We start from the raw sequence: 10,838 nt of genomic DNA, 5'->3' as shown, positions 1-10,838 counted from the left end.
ATGTTAACTTTCTTGATATCTCTCATCTCAGGAAACTTCAAATAGATTTAATTATCAATATAATTCTAGAATAACCAGGAAGTTGGTAAACACTCTTAATATACCTTTCTTTAGGAATAAAACTAAAGGTTCTGATTAGAAAATATGGCTTTAAAACTCCACAGAATAATGTACTTATAAGGACTTCAATGCCTAGTTTCAGCTAGTTTTGCAGTTCCAAAGGTTTAAATATCTTATTTGAACCACAGAAAGACTTTAAGGCTGAATTGACCCTTCTTTCTCTCCATCTTTCCTTCTTGTTCTCCTTTCCAACCAACTTGCCCTGCTGAAGAACTGTCTCTGGAATGAAGAAAATCCTTTGTCTTAAGATATGTGGCAAACGTTACTTCTCCACAAATTAGCTTGTGGTCATACAGGCAGGGGTTTTCCCCATGCTCTTGCTATAATGATTATTGTATTCTGCACTGGGGTTTATCTCCAAGACCTTTCAAGGCTTCTGAGTGTGAACTGAAGTCTGGTACTCAGAAATGTCCTTGAAGTTGCCCTCAGTGGGAACTGTGCAGCTAACATCTTTAAGTCTTTGAATGTTCCTATTTACACCCTCCAACTAAGCAGCAGGGGCATACTTACCTCCCTGGTGGATAGATAATCCATAAATATTGTTTATCATTGTTTGTAAACAGTGATGCTTTACTAACAATCACTTGCGCTCATTAGTCCAGGTCCAGAGCCATAGATGCTGTTTTCTAATTTGGTTCATATTCAGAAACCCAGCTAAAACACTGAAACATTACTAAAATGAAGATCAAAGGGCTTTCCTTATATGTCTTTACAATATAATTTCTATATGGACAGTGTCAGCAGTGTATATGAACTCAGAGAAAAGACAATATTTTCAGTGTTGCTCTGGGTGATTAGGTGACAATAAAAATTACCTTTCCATATGAACCTTGTCCTAATACTTTCAACAGTTCAAATTGAGACGGATCTGCTTTTTCAAAACCTTCCTTGACATGATGACTGATGTCTATTTCCTTCACAATACCTTCTTCCTGCAAAGGAAAAAAAAAACAAAAAAAACCAAAACCCCCAAATCAGAGCCATTATCTTAAGGAAACATATTGTTTATTAAGATCTTGTCTTCTGTAATGCTAGAATCATGTAGCAAATTTTGAAAATAGAAACAAATGCTTGCCTAAATATTCCACGTGCCTGTTACCAGCTGGGGAGGGTAACTGTCAGGACATCCAGACCTGGTACTTCTACTTATTAAGACTCAAGATACGACTAGATAAAGACAGATTACACAAGCTGAAGCCAAAAATACACTCCAGAGATTGGTGTGTCCATCAGAGACCTTGTCAGCAGACTGGCATGTACTTAAATTTGCACTAGAAAGGCTTCATCATGCTTCTCTCCACAAACTTTCTCAGCTTCCCCTCAAATCATCATTTAATCTTCAAAAGCTTCCTTAGTCTTAAGCAGTAATTCTTCTAATGAGTAGGCAACGAGGAAAGACATTACTAAAAGAGCCTCTTCCTATTTACCTCAAAAATTGGAAAGTTACTAATGGTAACCATTTAAACAGAAAGCAAATTAATGATTAGATATAAAATGAGGTGGTGGTGGGAGAAGACTCACACACACTTTATTACTTGCAAGAATTAGCTTTGTATGTTTTGGTTTTGCCCGGATTCTTTTGTAAAAATCTTTCCTCTGTCAATAGATGCACATTCCTCAAAGACATCAGTAGAACTAGGACCTTCATCTTGCAATCTGTGACATATGGCATTAGTTTCAGCTTTTTGTTCCTTGTTATTTTGGCATGTTCCTCTAAAAAGAGAGCAACTGGGTCACTTGAGACCCAGAGGGACTGCATAGAGTTTGCAGCAACCCAGAAAGTCATTGAGCTGAAAAGAAACCTGGAAGAAAGAACCTGCTCTTCAAGGACACAAAGATAAGAAAAGATAATACTTACACACCTTTTTATTTCTGTAGTGTTTTGTACACCTACAGTTGAGCTTTTTGGTTTGTTTGTTTGGTTTTTTTTTTTCCCCAAACTACTTGTTCTAGCTTTTCCATGACAAAAATATAGATTTTCAGTACAAACATTTTTTTATCATCTCCCAGTTTTTTTTTTAATCCTTTCCCATTTAGGAATAAGTTTGAATATTTCTGCATCAAGCAAAAATAATTACAATCTCACAAACATTTTCATGTGGACTTTTCCTGCAATTTTCTTTTCTCCCCCTAAAAAATCCTTATAAAACCTAGAAATATAACAATTATTTCCCACTATTAATGTTGAGAAAACAGAAATAACATCCTAAAAATAAATATGCATAAAACTCCCAAAACATTTGGCCAAAACACATTCTGTGCTAAATAAGAATAATTTTGATTTTCTTCTCCTCCAGAAAAAATTGCTATCACTTTCTACTAGCTGTAATTTGACAGATACATGGTTTGCATTACCCAGATTGCTTTCTAAATTGTAGTTTCAACCCTCCTCTTCCCTACCCTGTCTCTTAACACTCACATACTTTGGAACAGTGGACTATATCCTCTTCTTGGTTTGGAAAGCTTCCTGTAGTTCATTCATGCTACCACAGTCATGGAAAATAACCATCATTTCAGGGCAACTCCTTTTTCTGAGCCTAATTTCTACAGTTTAAGGTTTGCCTGAAAGGAAATGCATGAAACCAATGAACAGTTTTCACAGAGAGATTTAAAGGATTTCTAAGTACAGAACTGTCAAGATCTCTCTTTGCATTTTTCTTTATTTAATTGCTGTGAGATAGCATAACTTTCTGATATTAAATATATAATATTTTTCAATTATTTTGTACTCCAGCATGAACCATAAAGTCACTTTCACCTATATTTGCAATTTAAATGATGAGTGAGTTTCAATTCTCCCATCCATACTACTCATCAAAGTCAAAGACCTACAACCCCAAGCTTATTTCTCATTGCATTACTAAATTTAATGTAACCTCTTTAGGTTCATGAAAGACGTTCAGTTACAGGAATATATTGAAAGTATTACAATGATGAAAATTCAGCTTGCTGGAAGAATGCTTAAAAATTTCTTGCACTCTCATAGAATAGCATAAATAATTTATACCAAGCAATAAAAGCAGTACTTAAATTATATACATCTTTAATTAAAAGCTCTGGAAAAAAAAGAGTATTTACAAAAAATAGAACCAAGTACAAGGTCTAGCAACATTTTTTAGATAAGCACAGATTTTAAAGAAGAAAAATGCTAGATTTTGTGATTATCAAAATATAAAAACGTTGGTTAGAAGAGGCTTCTAGGGGTCATCTGCTTCAGCAGTCCTGCCCAAAATCAATATCACTGACACTTGATCAGACCAACCAGCTGGTTTTTGTCCACTGTGGTTTTCAGTGTCTCAAACACTGAAGCTTGAGCCACTTCCTACAAAAGATTATTCTCTTTCAATCTGCCCACAGTCCAGTTGAGCTGGCTGTTCCATGTGCCCTTAGGAGGAAGCAGGATATTTTTCTAGGAAGGTAGGATTTCCTGTGGATTTCCTGTGGTTGCCTTGCTAGAAAGGGGCAGCAAGACAGCACTGAAGAAAAAGCATGCCAGACAGCTGTTTTTTCACCCATCATCACCACAGTGGTGTCACTTGTGAGCTGTCCAAGAGGTAGATAGTATTTTAGCTGGTATGACAAATCCACTTCCCCCTGGAGCAAAAAGCCAAACTGGCAGTGCCAGAGACTGAAGACAGACACAGCTCCTTAAAGGAAATACATGCTGGTGTGTTTGCACACATGCACCCATTTGCCTTGAATATATTTATATAATCTTATTACTTATTGGCTGCATAAATTATGGAATAACTTCTATTTGTTTTACCTTTCCAGCAAAAAACCCCAACACAACCAGTCTTATAGTCTTTATTTACATTCTTACTTACATCAGAGTTTTTAATTTCTTCCTGTATTATGCTAATGTGGAATCTGACGTAATTTTTGTCAGTTACTGATGATCAGAGTGAAGCCCAAACTGTCAAAGCACAAGTATTTTGGGCAGGTCTCCCAGCTATTTTGGTCTGGGTTGCATACTAGAAACTTCTCCAATACAGATTTATTTTTCACCATTCCAGCAAGTGCACTGTATCTGCATCAAGAATTTGCATAACTGCAATAAAACTGAGACAAGACAATAATTATACAGACAAAGCCTGCACACTGAAAAAGCTGTTTTGATGGAAAGGATTTCACTCTGGGAAAAAAAAAAGAAACAGCCAACTTCAAGACTGGTTTTGATCAGTGAAGTCAGTGGAATCAAAAGGGAATATTCCATAGTTTGATCTTGCAACAGCTGTGCACACCAGCCCAGGCTCTTGCTCCCTGCTGACTTGTCCCACACTGCATTAGCAGGAATGCTTGACTTAATGAAGCTTAATCTTTTGTAAACTTCTCTAAATATTTATGTTCACACAAAAAACGTCGTCATCCTGTGACCAAAGTGAGATGGGTGTTCTTAGTGGGTTGAAGAACACACATGGTCAAGCAGGATAGACTAGCGAAGGGAGGGCAATAAATCGGAAGGCTAAAAGAGAAATGGAGAGTGCTTCTCTATGTTAATACAAGAAAGATGTATTCTGGGTCTGATTCTACACTTCATTATTCTCTTAAAGGCTTCCCCCAAAGCTGGCAGAAGATTTGGACATAAAATAACTCACTATTAAAATGGAAAGACCATTTTGATTTCTTCTCCTTTGGCACATAGGAGAAGAGAGCCTCTGTTCTTGCCCTGTGACTGTGGATAGCATAGACACATCTGCTTTGGTGCTTCTGGAAGGCAACATGTCCCTGTAGCATTGGTCTTAGCTCACTTCCAAGACTTCTTCATGCAACCTTGGAGAAAGAGAGGCACTAATGCTCAGTGGCTGCTTGAGAGCAACCACAGAAAACTCTTCTAACTGCAACAATACTTCCCAACTCATTGTCTCATATCAGGGGATTAAGAAGTTTAGGGATATAGATTTGGCAGTGGAGTACAAAAATTCATTCAAAAAGGCAGGCCTTCGTGGAGAGCAACTCTTCAAATTACTATCTTGCCAGTTCTACAGCCTCTCAGCAAACATTATAGAAAGAATGCCTCCTAGAAAATGGACAGGTTTAACAGCTTTTGGAGTCTTGTCTGGCTACTCCCCAACTAGTTTCTGAACAAGCAGAGCTAAGGTCACCAAACAAAGAGACCACCTTAACTGCCAGATATATTTTACCCACACATAAAAAACTTTCCTCACCAAAACTTCCTGAAATATCAGGAGGGGGAGATTATTCAATAATCAGCCAACAGAAAAATTTATGCTACCATATCATATGCAAAAAAAGCCATGGTGCTAATTTGATACGATTATTGTTTTGAAAAATCAGCAAGAAAGGATTCCCAGTTTTATTCCTTGCCTGGTCATCTCCTCAGTTGCAGAGGACCAAGACTGGTGTACAGGTATGGCTGCAAAGGGTGAGCTACATTTTCCAACAGAAGTATGTGCACTTTTGGTGTACAAGTTTTACAGTCTTTAGGATTGCATGCTTTAGGATCTGAGGTCAATGAAGAAAACAACAATAACGTGGCAGAAGGACATAAGAAATAATGATAACTCAGAAGACATTTTACTGTTGTTCGAGATAATGATTATTTGTCTACAGTATATGCTCAGGATACAGACTGTATTTTGTTACCAATCTTCCAATTTGGCAGGTTACCACCTAATATAAACCCAAATCACAATTATTTAGCTACCAAGAATCACAGGCAACACAGCATTTTAAAACAATATGATTCTTTAGGAAAGCATGCTTAAAACTGTGATATGGGAATAGTTAGGACAGGATGTGTCTGATAAAGATGAGGCCAGGTTTCTACCTCTGTTTCGCAGCTCAGCCCATAGGAGAGTAATTTGTGTCACAGACATTATAGGCTATTCAAATGCTGCCTAGGGCAGGAAATGAATTGCTGGCCTGCATTCACTTCTTTGAGGACAAGAATCTACATTAAAGAAAAAAGTATAGGAGCATTTTCATTAGCCTCTTTCCAAGCCAGTCTCCAGCAGCTGGAGTAAAAATTTAAAAAGAAGTTGTCCATTTAAAATGGATTATAATCCAAATTCTGGTCTCTACTGTCATCTGGAAAGATGTTATGTGTAGTAGATATAATTTGCGCAATTTCTAATATGATATATGTGATATTGAATATTTGTTGGAGTATACATGTTTGTATTAGGATTCCCCCCACCCTCGCAGGCGAGACCGGGTGTATATTGGAAACTGATTTACAAGTAAGAAGGTACGGCTCGGCCATGTCTGGGGAGATACGGGAACCCCAGGTGCTGATTGTTCGCGAGAACGACCCGAGATGGATATCATGGAAATCCTCAGACAGATACATGTGAATGCAGTGCTCCTGAATTCCCATAAATTTCATCAAAGGATTCAACAAACTCCGGACACTGAATGGTTCTCCCTCATCACCAAAAAAAAGAAAATCTTATTAACATATGAACTCTGTATAGAAGAAAAGACTGATTGCTGAAATCTTAGCCTCAGGAGGAATTTTCCCTATAAAAACCATTTGTGCCAAGATAGAGGTGTGTGGGCATAGAGGAAAACCTCTGCTGAGGCTGACTCCTTGTTGTACACCCAGGGCCGACCCTGGGCTCGTCTCTGTTCTTTCCTTATGGCTGGCTAGATAGAATTTGATTGTAAAATAAATATTTTATTTTTTCATATTAATTTTGCTGGACAAATTTTCATTTATAACAAACTAAACAGCAATAATGCCATAAATGAGCCTGGTTGCTTTGTTCTCTACTGTCAAATAAACATTTGCTTTAACAACAATGAATTGGACTTACTGAGCCCTTAAAGAAGTATGTGGAACTCACAGTGAATTCACTGGACATTGTGTCAGGTCTGTATTTGGCTTTCCAGCATAAGCTTATCTATCTTCTCAAAAGATAATATGGAGTTAAATAATATATTACAATTTTAAGAGAGATTGGGATTTCTTTCCCAGATCTTTCACAAAGGTGAATAGAATATGCTATGAATCTGGAATTCCAACAAGTATGTCATTACTTAGTGGAAAACAAAACCCTTAAGAGCAATTTCTGTGGAAATCAGCTGCTAATTCAGCAGACCTTTTCCTAGAGAGGGTAACTACTGAGCTCTCTTTAAAATGCTTTAGCACTTCTCTCCAGTTCCAATTTTTTTATCCTACATTTTTAGTTTCTTCTCCCTAATACATGACTGTACAGTTGGGGTTCAGCTGAAGTCCAACAAACTAAATGGAAAGAGGTGAATCATAGAGAGCAAAAGCAGTCGATACAATCTGCTGGATAGATTGGTGAAGTCCATGAGGTGGAGGCCTGAGTATTCGGGAGATTTGGGTAAAATCTTTTGTGCTACAAAGCATCCTGTGTGTCTTTGATGAATCACTGAAGGCTGAATTCAGCTAAATAAATGCAACCACTTATAGCACAGGAGACAACGTTTTGAACTAGGTTTACTCTGCAGTCAATAGAGAGAAGCAGAGAATTAGTGATTAAAAGAGATCAGATCCTTAAAAGAAATCACATCCTAAAAAGTGCATATTTCTGTCCTATGACTATGAAGGAAGCCTAAGATAACTTACTGGGTTGTGGGCTTCTGCAGTTGAATGAGATGAATTCACGTTTATCATTTGATTTTGAAACACACTTAAATAGAGAAGTATTGTGGCCAGATTTTTAATACCTTTTCAAGAGAGATATTTGCTGATAAATGCCATGAAACTTCCATTGAAATGGAAGATTTTTCAAAAGAACTTACACACTTGACACATCTAGACAATTAAAAAATACTCTCAGGTGTTGGAAATAATCCACTGATAAGGATTTTACAGCTCAGTAAATTAGGCATCTTTTCTACTTCCTCCCTAACTTGAAAAATAGGGATAGTTGCTTTTTGCTATCCGGGGGAACACCATGAGAATCAACAGAGAAAAAACTGGCATTTTCATACTGCAGTAATGGACAGACAAATTATTTGTAGTGTATCCAGTACACATGAGATACCAGGCAGCCTACAACTGAATTCTTCTTTAGCTCAGATTGAAGCATCTTGAAGTCTGGTGTCTTCAGACTTCAGATGTCTGAAGTCTTGAAGACTGTGGTGTCTTCACAGACCCAGTCTCTGACTAGGACAAATATACACAATACTATGACTGCAAAGTTACATGAGGAGAATAATCTTCCTATTCCAAGTGCAGATATGCATTAAGTACAGGGAGATACCAACTCTTGATCTAACGTTCAACCCTAGACACAAATCACAAGTCAGGGTAATTCTAATTTTTGTGTTACTTCTTATGCAAACTGCAATAGTTTATGAAGAATGGTGAGTAGAAAGAGTGCCTAACAAAATGTTAAAGCAAGGGGTTAAAAAGACAAAAGCAGGACCATCTGGTCACAAAAAAAAAAAAAAAAAATACAAACAGTTGGCCAGCCTTACTCATACAGCAGCTCTCTACTAATACTCAAATACATTTGTGAACTTTTCCAAAAACAGTCTCAAAATGAGTCACACCATTAAAGGACAAAGAACTCAACAATATTGCTCTTTCTACAATAAATAAGAGCAGGAATGTTTTTACCAACATCCTACTTGGCATGGCTTCCACATGTGCCATTAGCCTTTACAACCCCAAAGAGATGTAAGGTTCATTGTTGATTGTTTCTTTTGGTGAATAGGCAAAAGAAGAACTGCTGCTCTTTCATCAGAATTGCTGCTCCTTCATCAAGGAATTAACTCACAATATGTCTGGAGCCAATGCATGGCAGAAAATGTGCCTCTTAGAAGGGTAAGTATTCTTGTTTCCATATGATGATTCTATGACACCACTGAGCAGGTTATGAACAGGAACCTGAACAGGCTTACATGCAGTGGTAGGGGCCAATATACATGACTGAATTGAAAAATACTTACATTATACTATAGCTCAGGGCTGGTTCCAATGTCAGTATTGTTCCCTGCGCACTCTGGTCTGAACAAGTCAGAAACTCTTTGTGAGTTGCTTGGGTGACTCCTGCCAGAGACCCTCCCAGGGGTGCCCCCACTCACCACCACTGCAGCCACTCACCAGAGCTCCTGGCACATGCTGCAGTGCATCAGCACTCACAGGAAAGCCTTGGTGGGACAGTCCTAATGTGATGGCAACCTCAGCTCCATGAATTTCCAGAATACGGAATGTGTGATGTAGCCCCCATGTCCCATCTTCCCACCTGTGAAATGCAGGTAAAGCCATCTTCCTCTTTCATGTGGTTAGGCACTGGGAAGATACCAAATGCTCAGATACTGTGCTATTAGGCTTGAAAAAGAAGGAAGGCAGAAAAAAGGTCTATATGTTAAGGGTACTATTCAAGAAATATAAATACTTGCTAAATTGTTCCAATTCTCTTATTGCTGTACTCAGCTGTTTCACAGACTACAAAAAAAAAAAAGGTGCCTGATGTTTTACTAATGCATTTGAGTGTGAAATAAAAACTCCAGCTGGACTGGGAAGATAAACTGCTTAAGCAAAACATATTTTAAACCATTTCCTCACAGTTTCATTATCCAAATAAAACACTGCCCACCACAGCAGTGTAAATGGCACCACAACACAGTAAGTAGAAAATACAAAGCCCTGGGGCACTTGGATGGTGATTCTGAAGAACTGAATCATCTTTAATATGCATACTAACGGAAGAATACCAGGTTTCATCTTGAAATGTGAGGCAGAGTCAACAAAAGGCTGTAATAAGAGATAATCGCATTACTGAAGTGTTGGATTAGTCAGTTTAGGAAATATACCCGTCTGCTGTTTACAAATCACTTGTAGGCTTTGGTAATTATCATTTTGTCTCCAAGAGGAATATTGACCTGCTCGCACATTTTGCGTCCTCCCATTAATTAAATCAAGCATCCGCTAAGGGTTCAGCCAGCTTGTACTCCACAAACTGGAGTCCTGCTGGCATCGTGTTAGGGAAAAACGTGTTGTAAGGACGTTCATTATCTCACTGGCATTTTGCAGGAAGAGTATTAATAGGGAAATGGACTAACATGAGGTCATTATGGAATCAAAGCAAACACAAATTAGTTTTAATGCCACTGTTCATGACATAGAGCATCAGTGAAGGCACTGAAGGAGAGAGACTTAAGCAGCTGAATGAGGCAGAGAGAAGATAGCAAAAGGAAATTTTAAGAGATGCTATGACAAATTTAGCAACATAGACAGAGGAATAAGATTTGAAGGGCAGAGAGAAAAGGGGGTATCAAAAAGGACATAAGACAATGGCAATTGGCCTGCGCCTATGCCAACAGAGAATTAAATCAAGAGAAGAACTGCAATATTAAATTACTTGAAATGCAAATTTTGCCCCTTTTATGCAGCAGTTTAATCCAATTTAAATACCTAACCATATTCCTGGGATGAGGAGAAAGTACACGCATGCATATATGTACTGGAGTGATCTGATGGGAAAGCAGGTAAGCACTCCTGGCATACTCAAAACTGCTCCCAAAACAAAGGGTGAGAGCATGATGGGGACCAGAGATGCTTTGCTGCACAGTTGGTTAATGGCCCTGGGCATCCAGCCTCCTCCAGTAACTCAACTGGGCCTCCAAAACACTGTATGAATGCGGTGGCTCTAGACTCTGCTTATTTATATAGACTCCACCTTCAATTTTTTAAGTTATACACAGATAAAATTTTAAAAAAGAAGTTACACAAAGTACCTGGCAATACCTCATCTCGTGCTGGCTCCAGTTTCATG

At 38.1% G+C, this 10,838-nt stretch overlaps 1 protein-coding gene across 3 annotated transcripts in view; it reads right to left on the bottom strand.

The window, feature by feature from the left end:
- RPS6KA2 (ribosomal protein S6 kinase A2) overlaps nucleotides 1-10,838 on the bottom strand; it is a 285,833-nt gene that overhangs the window by 96,301 nt on the left and 178,694 nt on the right. For all 3 annotated transcript variants that reach the window (XM_072927167.1, XM_030268399.4, XM_002188307.7), the window contains one exon: nucleotides 936-1,052. In XM_072927167.1, the coding sequence (XP_072783268.1) occupies nucleotides 936-1,052 (117 nt within the window). The remainder of the gene's footprint in view (nucleotides 1-935; nucleotides 1,053-10,838) is intronic.

The sequence above is a fragment of the Taeniopygia guttata genome, chromosome 3 (genome assembly GCF_048771995.1).
Source record: "Taeniopygia guttata chromosome 3, bTaeGut7.mat, whole genome shotgun sequence".
Classification (NCBI taxonomy): Eukaryota; Metazoa; Chordata; class Aves; order Passeriformes; family Estrildidae; genus Taeniopygia; species Taeniopygia guttata.
Note: the sequence above shows the minus strand (reverse complement) of the source record. Positions and strands in the feature narration are given on the sequence as shown.